Source organism: Triticum aestivum, chromosome 2A, assembly GCF_018294505.1.
Source record: "Triticum aestivum cultivar Chinese Spring chromosome 2A, IWGSC CS RefSeq v2.1, whole genome shotgun sequence".
Taxonomy (NCBI): domain Eukaryota; kingdom Viridiplantae; phylum Streptophyta; class Magnoliopsida; order Poales; family Poaceae; genus Triticum; species Triticum aestivum.
This window is the reverse complement of record NC_057797.1, coordinates 93,030,448-93,042,084: the sequence shown is the minus strand read 5'-3', so window position 1 is coordinate 93,042,084 and position 11,637 is coordinate 93,030,448. Positions and strand designations below refer to the sequence as shown.

General features: G+C 47.2%; 3 protein-coding genes across 3 annotated transcripts; all 3 read left to right on the top strand.

Moving 5' to 3' along the window:
* Nucleotides 1-1,061: 1,061 nt before the first annotated feature.
* On the top strand, nt 1,062-3,788 carry LOC123184889 (zinc transporter 8). The gene is made up of 3 exons (XM_044596930.1): nt 1,062-2,039; nt 2,122-2,271; nt 3,255-3,788. The coding sequence occupies exons 1-3, from the start codon at nt 1,353-1,355 to the stop codon at nt 3,558-3,560; spliced, it is 1,143 nt and encodes a 380-aa protein (XP_044452865.1). The 5' UTR covers nt 1,062-1,352; the 3' UTR covers nt 3,561-3,788.
* Nucleotides 3,789-8,103: 4,315 nt separating this feature from the next.
* LOC123191563 (probable carboxylesterase 18) lies at nt 8,104-8,706 on the top strand. The gene has a single exon (XM_044604247.1). The coding sequence runs from the start codon at nt 8,152-8,154 to the stop codon at nt 8,704-8,706; it is 555 nt and encodes a 184-aa protein (XP_044460182.1). The 5' UTR covers nt 8,104-8,151.
* Nucleotides 8,707-10,105: 1,399 nt separating this feature from the next.
* On the top strand, nt 10,106-11,623 carry LOC123187750 (probable carboxylesterase 18). Its single transcript, XM_044599675.1, has one exon. The coding sequence runs from the start codon at nt 10,272-10,274 to the stop codon at nt 11,430-11,432; it is 1,161 nt and encodes a 386-aa protein (XP_044455610.1). The 5' UTR covers nt 10,106-10,271; the 3' UTR covers nt 11,433-11,623.
* The last annotated feature ends 14 nt before the right edge of the window (nt 11,624-11,637 follow it).

Here is an 11,637-nt window from a genome sequence, read left to right as displayed (position 1 = left end):
AAAAGTTCTCATCTAAGCCCTACATGCCATGGGGACGGCCCTGGAATGTGGACTGGGTGAGAGGCTCTCTGGCGAGCCCCTTGGCATTGGCGCTAGCGACCCCCTGGGCATGTCGACGATGAGGGGCACAACAACATGTGGCGAGGCTACTTTGGGCGGTCGCGCTTGAACCTTCATCTAGATGTGTCATTGTTAGCCTTGCGTGATGGGCTTGATGGCTAGGCTCTGTGACAAGGTGTGTTGGAGGTTCCAAGTGACAGCTTAGTGCTTCGGCGGCGGCGGCGGCTTATAGTGCCTCAAGATCGGTACTATCCAGATCACAACAGTTCCCTATGATTCCATAGTGGGTCAGCCCTTAGAAAGCTTCTTTTTCCATCGATTTTTGGAACCTTCTAAATCGTGTCCCTAGTTTGGACGCACGACGCTACAAAATTGATACAAGCTGGACGTGCGACAGTGCAATGCCGAAATTACAATGTTGCAAGGCATGCCAATAAATATTGCAACAAGGACGCGCAATGCTACAAGGCTAGTCGTAGCAGGTTCAAGGCTGATAGAAATGCTGCAACGAGCATCTTCGTCGGCGAGTGCAGCTTACAACAGAGAGATATGGATACCATTTTGTTCAAACAATAAGAAAAATGTTTGATTACATGCATATTTAAATGTTATAAGGACAAAGTAGTAGGAGAGAAAAATTGTTGAGATTTTTTTTTTGAGAAAAATTGTTGAGATGGTGTTGAAAAATGTTGCCGCAGCGAGGTAGAAACGCCATAATGTGCCATTTTAGAGGGTCGCTTCTATGGTTCTAGTGGGCTGGGCTGTCTCATCAGAACGACTAGAAAGCCCTACAAACCGGCCCGGCCCACACTCATATAACAGGGTCGAGCCCGCCACGTGACGCCGCGTCCGCCATCAAATAACCACCATAGTCCAAGACAACTACGAACCGCGTACCGAAATTACCTCATTGGACGGCAGAGTGTCGTCATCGTGAGTAATTTCCCCGATTATAAACGCCCAAGTAAATCAGGAAAACAATCTATTTCCCTAATTAGCACATCATCCAACGGTCAAATCGAGCTCGCCTATATCGCGGGCGGCGTATATTCACATGCATGTCGTCACCTTGTGCCAGAGACAGCCGTTTTCACCTCAACCAATCGCCTATGTAATTGACTACTATAAACCCTAATCAATGGCGATTCCTGGCTACAGCAGAGCTGTTCCTCACTTCCTCCCTCTATATAAACCCCCTGCAACCACCGTAGTCCGTAGCTAGCTCCGAAGCTCTTCCGTCCGTTTCTTGGTCTCTTCTCCCTCGCGCCATCGCCCACCCGACAGCCTAAGCCATGAAGCGGGGCGCCGCTGTCCTGCTCGCCGCCGTCGTGGCGCTGCTCCTGATCTCGGCCGTGCGGGGCGAGGACGAGTGCGGGTCGCCGGAGTCGGCGGCGCGCGACCGCGCGCGGGCGAGGCCTCTCAAGATCGCGGCCTTCTTCTCCATCCTCATCTGCGGGGCTATGGGTTGCTCCCTGCCCGTGCTGGGGCGACACGTGCCCGCGCTCCGGCCCGACGGCGACGTCTTCTTCCTGGTCAAGGCGTTCGCGGCGGGGGTAATCCTCGCCACGGGGTTCATCCACATCCTCCCCGACGCGTTCGAGAACCTCACGTCGGACTGCCTGCCCGCCGCCGGGCCGTGGAAGGACTTCCCGTTCGCCGGGTTGGGAGCCATGGTCGGCGCCATCGGCACGCTCGTGGTCGACACCCTCGCCACGGGGTACTTCACGCGCGCCCACTTGAACAAGGACCGAGCCCACGGCAGCAGCGCCGCCGTGGTGGACGAGGAGAAACAGGCTGCTGCTGCTGCCGCCGCCAGCGAGTTAGCGCGCCACTACCACGACGACGGGGAGCACGAGGGACATGTTCACTTGCACACGCACGCGACCCATGGCCACACCCACGGGTCGGCGGCGCTCGTCGCGGCCGTTGGCGGCGCCGAGGACGAAAAGGACACGATCCGGCATCGCGTAATCTCTCAGGTTGGTTAGAGAAATTAACAGATTCTTGTATCCTGTTTTTAGTAATCTATTTTTGACAATAATTAACGATGTTGTATTGTAGGTTCTTGAGCTGGGTATTGTGGTGCACTCGGTGATCATCGGCATCTCCCTCGGCGCGTCTCAGGACCCGGAAACAATCAAACCTCTCGTCGTCGCCTTGAGCTTCCACCAGATGTTCGAAGGAATGGGCCTTGGTGGCTGCATAGTTCAGGTATACACACCCGCACTCCCTTCATTTATACTCCCTTCGTCTCATAATATAGAACGTTTTTCGACACTAGTGTAGTGTCAAAAAAACATCTTACATTATGGGACGGAGGGATTAGTTATTGCCGTGCACATGCGTGTTGGTTTTTATAGTTGCGAGCTTTGTCACAATTTCTTAAAAAAAACTCGCCAATTACAATGTAAACACACTATCACACACACACACGCATACAACACCTAGTGAAGATCAGGTCGAAGCTGCGGAGTACAACTAATAATCAGAGTTCTTCCAAAATAGTGAAGTTATAATTAATACCAAAAGAGAGCAATACATATAGACAAAATATCTGCCGGTAATCCCAAATTATACATCTTGATCAAAACCAAGCATATTTGACCAGTCACTCGTGGAGCAAAGGTACTCTACTCTCTCTTTTTTTGAACACAAAGGTGCTACTCTACTTGACTTGCTTGCCTATTTCTAAAAGAATAGAACAATAGGCCGAGTCTTTCCATGTATGAACTTTTTAACGGATGGCTTATATGCATAACTGAAACTTTGCATGTATGGTCTCCATCAAAAGTGGAAACGCCCATGTAAACAAACACTGGCTAGAACTTGTGCTTCACAAAGGGTGGAATTCTACGATGCTCTTCCGTGTAAAGTTCTAGCTAGAGAACCATATATACACGCATATCTAGATTATATATGTCTGGTAGTCATGAGAGAGGAGAAAGTAGAGCAGAGCACTTCGGGTGGCCTGCAGAACAAAGCAAATGAATCAGTAACTGCATATGTCATCAGATGTTTGAGAACAAAAAATTGACCCACTTTAACAACTCCAAGGAATCCCCTGCTAGTTTTCACCCACTCATTTTAACCAGAAAATAATATCCTCTCAAGACCACGATTAATCATTAGCACCATTCCATCGATAACCTGGTATGTCCGAATTTTGTCCTCATTATTTTCTGACGATGATGCAGGCAAAGTTCAAGGCTAGGTCCATTGTGACCATGATCCTCTTCTTCTGCCTGACAACGCCGGTGGGCATCGCCATCGGCTTCGGCATATCGCAAGTGTACAACGAGAACAGCCCGACGGCGCTGGTGGTGGAGGGCAGCCTCAACTCCGTGGCAGCGGGGATCCTCGTCTACATGGCCCTCGTCGACCTCCTCGCCGAGGACTTCATGAACCCAAAGGTGCAGAGCAGGGGGAAGCTGCAACTCGGTATCAATGTCTCCATGTTGGTCGGTGCAGGCCTCATGTCCATGCTCGCCAAATGGGCCTAGCCGGAAGCCAGAAACATGAAACAGTTTTGCTCCATGACATGAGTCCAGGATATATATATAGATTTACGTATATTGGATCATCGAGGCTGAAACGATGTAAGCTTGGCACATATTCTTCATCTACCCAAACTGGTAATGCCAACCCAGTAGTGTAGGCATCTAAGCAAACCAGTAATGTTGGTTTTGGACCAAGAGTTTGGGAGGTACGAAAAGTGTGTGTGCTTATCACAAGGGAAATCTACATTATGTCGTCACCTTTGACAAGCCTTTTAAATAAACCGTTGCAAATAATTTCTTCAAATAAATGATAATTAACAACAATTACGCCATCCACAAGCCTAGCAAATAAACAGCTAGAGGGATCATCGTCCCAAATACAAGAAATATGATTGATAAAGTAAGAGTAAGGCCATTAGCCTCACATGGACAATGCTTGAATTCCACCTTCCCTAATTGATGTAACCGAATCCACGATTTCTGCAGACACGGCAGCTACAGGATCCCACCACTGAGATTGTCCCATACAGAAATTAACGATCTCCAGACAATCAAACTCCACTACGACTTCATGAATACGAAGAGAGGAAACCATGGCGAGGTCATCTTTTGTCACAAGTGTCCATGGTTTTTTACATTAGCCGTGGACTACATATGGAGTAAAATGAGTGAATCCACACTCCAAATTATGTCTATATATATATCTGAATGTAGTCTGTATTGAAATCTCTAAAAAGATTTATATTTAGGAACAGAGGGATATAGTACTATGATTCCATGACTCTAGCACAAAGAGAATTGGGTCGATTAACAAGTATACATTTCCCGCAAAAAAAAGATTAACAAGTATAGATGCTTATTTGGCAAGCATTGCAAGGTCAAAAGAGTGTAAGTCACGAAATCCCATGCTCCCATTTTTTCAGCACACTTTCACCAGGCGTACCAATGCATTTCCTTCTCATCTCTATCATCACCCCACTAGAAACCTGCAATAGTATTCATTATGTCCTTGCAGAGGCCCTTAGTAATTTTAAACACTAACATTGCATAGACCATAATGCATTGGCCACGGTCTTAATTAGGATTTCCTTTCCACCTAGCGATAGGTGTTTTTCCTTCCAACCCCTAATTCTTTTCAAAAAGTGTTTATAAAAGTCACACCTATCCGCCCCCACAATGCAGGCAGACAAGTACTTATCTGATAAAGCCTCATTATCAATATGCAGTTCATTGCAGATCTCCGTCTTTAGCATGACATTTGTGTTTGGGATAAAGAAGATATTTGACTTACCTCTACTCACCAATTGTCCTGATTTTGCACAATAAGAAACAAGAACATGTTGCAAGGAAGTTGAATTTAACATAACCGATGTCATAGGAAACAAGGTCATCGGTCAATAAAAGGTGTCAAACTGATGGTCCATTTCTGCACACCTTAATCTCATCAACGCCACCAACTTGTTTTGCATGTGACATCATACTTGATAAGGCATCAACACATAACGGGAGTAAATATGTGATAGATGACCCCCTTGATGAATGCCCCTCGTCACCTCGTGGGTGTAAAACTATCCGTCTCCAAAGAGTTATATCATACTGTATATCTAACCAAACTAACATAATTCATAACCAAGTTAATCCCAACTTGGCCATCATAATCTTCAAGAACATCCACTCAGTTCTGCCGTACGCCTTATACATATCCAACTTAACCGCACAAAGACCATATAATCCATCCTTTCTACCTTTCTATTTTCGATTCGCTAGACGAACCCATGTGCCACCAGTACGTTATCAATGATCAATCTGCCAGGTACAAAGACACTTTGAGTTGGAGAAATGATTTATGAAGAATTGACTTCCATTGGGACACCAATATCTTGGATATAATCTTATAAATAACATTGTAAAAACTTATTGACCTAAATTATGTAACCACCTCATGATTATCAGTTTTCAAGATTGCAACAACCGCAGTATTATTCCGCTCCTCCTAAATCACCCTCATGTTAAGAGCGTACAATAGTTCCTGTGTAATTTCTTCTCCAAAAAATATGCCAATAGTTCTTTTATAAAAAATAGCATGTAGTCCATCTCGCCCCGGTGCTTTGAGATCCTTAATACTATCAACAACTATTTTTCACATCCTTCGTTGTGCAAGGAGATAACAGCATATCATTCATCTCAGGGCGCGGTGACATGCGTGTGCAGCTTAACTAGCAGGTCCGGGTCTGTTTCATGAACTTCCGACGAAAACGGGTTAATGAAACAATCAAGAATCATAGGGTTAGCGCATCAGTACCTTCAAGCCAAGTGCCATGATTATTCTTGAGAAGAGTAATTATATTTCTTTTTCTACTCGCCAACGCAAACTCGTGAAAGAATTCCGTATTTATGTCTCTGTTTTCAACCAATTTATCCGCGATCAATAGGGCCAGTGAATTTCTTCTAATTCCAAAAATTATTCAACAAGCCCAGCCACTTCTTTTTTCATAATTTCTGTCTCACCACGCATAGGTGCTTGCATAACTTCCCCAAGGTCCTTTTAGGCGTTTCCTTTACCTCCCAGACTGAGCCGATCAACCAAATGCTTTTTTTAGGGATTCAACCAAATGCTACTTGGCTCTGGCTTTAGTTCATTTCGCAAACCAGTGTACACTAGTCGTACATAATGAGCCAGCCCATGTAGAGGGTCGCTCCTTTGTTTTTCTTTTCTGGTTTTCTGTTAGTTTTTTCTTTTTCCTTTTTCTTTTTCTTTTCTTGCTGCGCAATTTTTTTCCAAATGTATGAAAATTTTCAAATACGTGAACTTTGTTTGAATTTACATTTTCCCCTGAATGCATAGACTATTTTCAAATTCACAAATGATTTCAAATTCTTGAACTTTTCTCAAAGCCATGAGATTTTTCAAATTTATGAACTTTTTTCAAACCCACAAACTTTTAATGAATTCGTGAACGTTCAGTAAATTTGTGAGCATTTTTTTAGTTGGCAAACATTTTTCACACTCATGAACATTTTACAAAACTCTTGAACATTTTTCAAATCCATGAACCTTTTCTGATCCGTGAACTTTTTCAAATGCATGAATATATTCAAATCCACACATGTTTGTCATATTTATGAATGTTTTTAAATTCCTACCTTTTCACAATCATAGAACTCCTTTGCAGAACTGCTATTTTTGAAATTATGATTTTTTTTCTTATTGTGTATTTTTTTGCAAATCTATTTTTTTCAAATCCAAGTCTTGAATAAAATGTTTTTAATAATTATTCAGATCCTTTTTTTTACAAAAGTGCATCACTGACCGGTCAAACGATTGACAGTTCAGCCATCGACGGAGCGAACCAACCCCAATCCGTATCTGGCGTCCTTTGTGGCACTTATAGGCTTAACTGCAAATGGCGGACACCCCTCCGAATGCAATGGGTCGGCAAATGTAACATTGTTTGTCTTTCTTTTCACGAACGGCTTTTTACATCAACTGGTTTTGGGGAAGTTTCTAGAAGCTTCCAACTAGTTTTGTGTAGCTTCTAGAATCTTCCAACCAGTTTTCCTTTTTCTTTTTTTGGACCGGTTTTGTTTGCTTTTTTTCTCTTTTCTATATTACTTTTTTCTATTTTTAATGAAATTTTCTAAAATTCATAAACATATCTTGAATTAGTGAACCTTTTTCAAAACCCGTGATTTATTTTCAAAACCTGAACTTTTTTAGAATCCGTGAACTTTTTCAGACACATGAATGTTTTCAAAATTATAAACTTTTTTAAAATATTGAACTTTGTAAAAATCCATGAACATTTTTTAAACTCATGTTTTCTTAAAAAAATACAAACTTTGTTTTGAAGATTGTAACCTTTCTTTCAAACTCACAAAGTTTTTTTGAAAGCCAACATTTATTTCTTGAATATTTTTGAATCCATCAACTATTTTCAAACCCATGAACATTTTTTAAATTTGCAAAAAAATCAAAATTCGTGAACTTTTGCAAATTCGCCAACAAATATTCAAAGTCGTTAAAAAAATCGGTGAACTTTCCCAATTTTGGGTTTTCTCAGATTGTTTATTCGAGAAGAATCAATGGATGTATAAAGTTCAAGAAGCGAATACGTGAATTACTTTTTCTGATTTTTTTCAGACTTTTCCAGTCAGTGAACGTTTTTTTAAACACTGGAAAGCCACAAGATAGATTTGTGCAACGTGCATTGCATGTCCGGTTCAGGACTAGTGGTCGTTAATCATCGTCCCTGGTTCTCCACGCGGTCGACTTCGACCGGCGGCGTGTCAGCGGCGACGCCGGCTGTACGCGCCCGTTTCGATCATTCATATTGGGGAGCCGAAATGAGGCGGGTGGAGAGCGACACGTCACTGCAGACGCTCTGCTTCACACGATGATCATCCTCAAACCATCGTCGGCGACATACATTGTCCGCGATCCGGATTGCAGTCACCCTCATGGATGTATACTTGTCGGAGTAGGTAGGTGCCAAAATCTTCTTTCATTGCTTCAGCATTTGCGTTATTCTCTCCTGCGCACAACGGAGAAAGAGCAGCTAGATGGAGGCGGCCAAGTAGAAGAGCCAAGAAACTGATGGCGGGAGCCGAGAGCGCGCGGCCGGCGCCTCCGGTGCTGCCGTGGACGGTGCGGCTCCAGGTGCTCGCGCTCGGGGCCTTCTGCGACCTCTCGCAGCGCCGCGACGGCACCGTGAACCGCTTCCTCTTCTCCCTCGCCGACCGCCTGACCCCGGCGAGGCCGCGCCCGAACGCGCTCGGCGTCCGCTCTGCCGACGTCGTCGTCGACGCCCACAGAAACCTCTGGGCGCGCGTCTTCTCCACGTCCGCGGGTAAACCCGAGGCGGCGCCGCTCCCGGTCGTCGTGTACTGTCACGGTGGCGGCTTCGCGCTGCTCTCCGCTGCGTCCGCGCCCCTGGACGCGATGTGCCGCCGCTTCTGCCGCGAGCTGGGCGCCGTGGGCGTCTCCGTCAACTACCGCCTGGCGCCCGAGCACCGCTACTCCGCTGCCTACGATGACTGCGCGGACGTGCTCAGCTACCTTGGCACCGCTGGCCTCCCTGCCGACATCGGAACATTTTCTCCTTTTCTCCTTTTCTCCTTTTATTCTCTTTTCTCCTTTTATTCTCTTTAGTTCGCGGAACATTTTATTTTCTTGTTCTTTTTCGTAAATGATCAATTTTTTTAAAAAAATTGATGAACTTTTAAAATTCAATGAACTTGATTTCAAAAACGATGAACTTTTTTCAAATTTGATTTGATCGATGAACTTTTTTCCAAATTCGGTGAAATTTTTCCAAAAATGTTCATCAATTTTTTAAAAAGTTCATCAATTTTAAAAATGGTCACCGGATTTGAAAAAATAGTTCATTCATTTGAAAAAAAAAAGTTCATCGATTTCATAAAAAAATTCATCAACTTTTGAAAAACAGTTCCTTGAACTCGAAAAAAAGTTCATGAATTCAAAAAAACAAAAAAAGTGCATGAACTCAAGAAAAATTCACGAAATGGAAAAAAAAGAAAAAGAACAAAATCGTTCCGAATAAAAAAGAAGAAAAATAAATTAGAAAAAGAAAAAAAGCGAAAAGACATAAGAAGGAAAAGAGTGAAGAAATGTAACTAAGCACATAAGGTGAAAATCAGTCGACTAATGATTAGACAACCCCTCATGAAAGGAAAATTATTTCCTTCAACTAAACAATCCCAGTTGAGCATCTGCCCCCTTCGTGTCCGTCGGATGGACTATTCATCGGACAGTCAGGAGCTAACCCCTCTAACTAGTCCCTTATCGATCAGGGGCTAGATCCTGCAGCAACTAGGCCTAGGGAGGGCGGCGGTGCGCGCCTACAGAGGCAGACCCCCGCGGTGATGACGACAACCAAATCTCCGCCAGTGATGGACGACCTCGACTCATTCAGGTACGGATGGTAGTGGTAGGACAAGGGTGGTGGTACGCGGCGGTGAGGGTGGTTGTTGGCGGTGGTGGTTGTGCTCCCCCGACGTGCTTCTGCAATGGCGGTAGCAGCAGCGTGCTTCTGTGATAGTGGGAATGGGCGTGATGTTGCTCTGTTGAGGTCGGCGGCGACGCGCTTGATGTAGGCAAAAGACGGCGGCATTTTTGCACATTATTTTCAGTTTCAAAAATTTCTGCAACATTACCTATGCTGCAAAAGTTCTTTCACAACATCACCATTGTTGAAAAACAAATGAAGACCGGAAACAAAATTCTAAAACACGACCTATGTAAAAAAATCCAACAACAAACCTATGTTGCAAAGAGAGAAAAAAAATGCAACACAATATCTGCTGCGAATATTTCTGCAAGAAGACTGCAAAGTAGACGAAGACGTTCAACAGCTCGATTGCGTCAGATCCAGTGGCCGCTCAACAGTCTGCAGCCACAAGATAGATTAGTGCAACGTGCGACGCATGTCCGGTTCAGCACTAGTGGTCGTTAATCATCGTCCCTGGTTCTCCACCGGTGGCGTGTCAGCGGCGACGCCGGCTGGACGCGCCCGTTTCGATCATTCATATTGGGGAGCCGAAACGAGGCGGGTGGAGTGAAGTACATATGCAGTAGCCCGCAGCTACACGTCACTGCAGACGCTCTGCTTCACACGATGATCATCTTCAAACCATCGTCGGCGACATACATTGTCCGCGTCGCGATCGGATCGGACACGGATTGCCGTCACCCTCATGGATGTATACTTCCTCCGTCCGGAAATACGAGTAGGTGCCAAAATCTTCTTCCATTGCTTCAGCATTTGCGTCGTTCTCCCGTGTGCACAACGGAGAAAGGGCAGCGAAACGAAGAAATTGATGGCGGGAGCCGAGAGCGCGCGGCCGGCGCCTCCGGTGCTGCCGTGGACGGTGCGGCTCCAGGTGCTCGCGCTCGGGGCCTTCTGCGACCTCTCGCAGCGCCGCGACGGCACAGTGAACCGCTCCCTCTTCTCGCTCGCCGACCGGCAGACCTCGGCGAGGCCGCGCCCGGACGCGCTCGGCGTCCGCTCCGTCGACGTCGTCGTCGACCCCGCAAGGAGCCTCTGGGCGCGCGTCTTCTCCCCGTCCGCGGATAACGCTGAGGCCACTCCGCTCCCTGTCCTCGTGTACTTCCACGGCGGCGGCTTCGCGCTGCTCTCCGCGGCGTCCGCGCCCCTGGACGCCATGTGCCGCCGCTTCTGCCGCGAGCTGGGCGCCGTGGTCGTCTCCGTCAACTACCGCCGCGCGCCCGAGCACCGTTACCCCGCCGCCTACGATGACTGCGCGGACGTGCTCAGCTACCTTGCCACCACCGGCCTACCTGCCGACATCGGCGTCCCGGTCGACCTCTCCCGGTGCTTCCTCTTCGGGGACAGCGCCGGCGGCAACATCGCCCACCACGTGGCCCACCGGTGGACCTCGTCCGCCGCTGCTTCCTCCAATAACCCCGTCCGCCTCGCCGGCATCATCCTGCTGCAGCCGTACTTCGGCGGCGAGGAGCGCACCGAAGCAGAGCTGAGGCTGGAGGGCGTGGGGCCGGTGGTGAACATGCGCCGCTCGGATTGGTCCTGGAAGGCGTTCCTGCCGGAGGGGGCCGACCGGAACCACCCGGCAGCGCACGTGACTGGCGAGGCGGGCCCGGAGCCCGAGCTGCCGGAGGCGTTCCCGCCGGCGATGGTGGTGATCGGCGGGTTCGACCCGCTGCAAGACTGGCAGCGGCGGTACCCCGCCATGCTGCGGCGGAAGGGGAAGGCGGTGCGGGTGCTGGAGTTTCCGGACGCCATCCATGGCTTCTACATGTTCCCGAAGCTCCCCGACGCCGGGAAGCTCGTCAAGGACGTTAAGAACTTCATGGAAACCACCACGTGCGACCATTAATCCGCTGTGTAGTCGACTCAGCTCGTATGCAGCCTCGCCGGCGAGAGCTCCATCGCGTCGGATGCGAGGGAAATCTCACTTTCGGTATTGCTTGCACGTAGCGTTGCGTGGATGTGCCATTCCTCTTGTTTGCAGGTGCTTCTCCACCGATAATACTACATTTACGTCAAGCTACGAGCAGTTTACGTAAACTGCCTATAAATTA

Coding starts and splice junctions, on each gene's coding strand:
- LOC123191563 (XM_044604247.1), top strand. CDS start 8,152: ATGGCGGGAGCCGAGAGCGCGCGGCCGGCGCCTCCGGTGCTGCCGTGG.
- LOC123184889 (XM_044596930.1), top strand. CDS start 1,353: ATGAAGCGGGGCGCCGCTGTCCTGCTCGCCGCCGTCGTGGCGCTGCTC. Junction 2,040..2,121: donor GGCATCGCGTAATCTCTCAG/GTTGGTTAGAGA, acceptor GTTGTATTGTAG/GTTCTTGAGCTGGGTATTGT. Junction 2,272..3,254: donor TTGGTGGCTGCATAGTTCAG/GTATACACACCC, acceptor ACGATGATGCAG/GCAAAGTTCAAGGCTAGGTC.
- LOC123187750 (XM_044599675.1), top strand. CDS start 10,272: ATGGATGTATACTTCCTCCGTCCGGAAATACGAGTAGGTGCCAAAATC.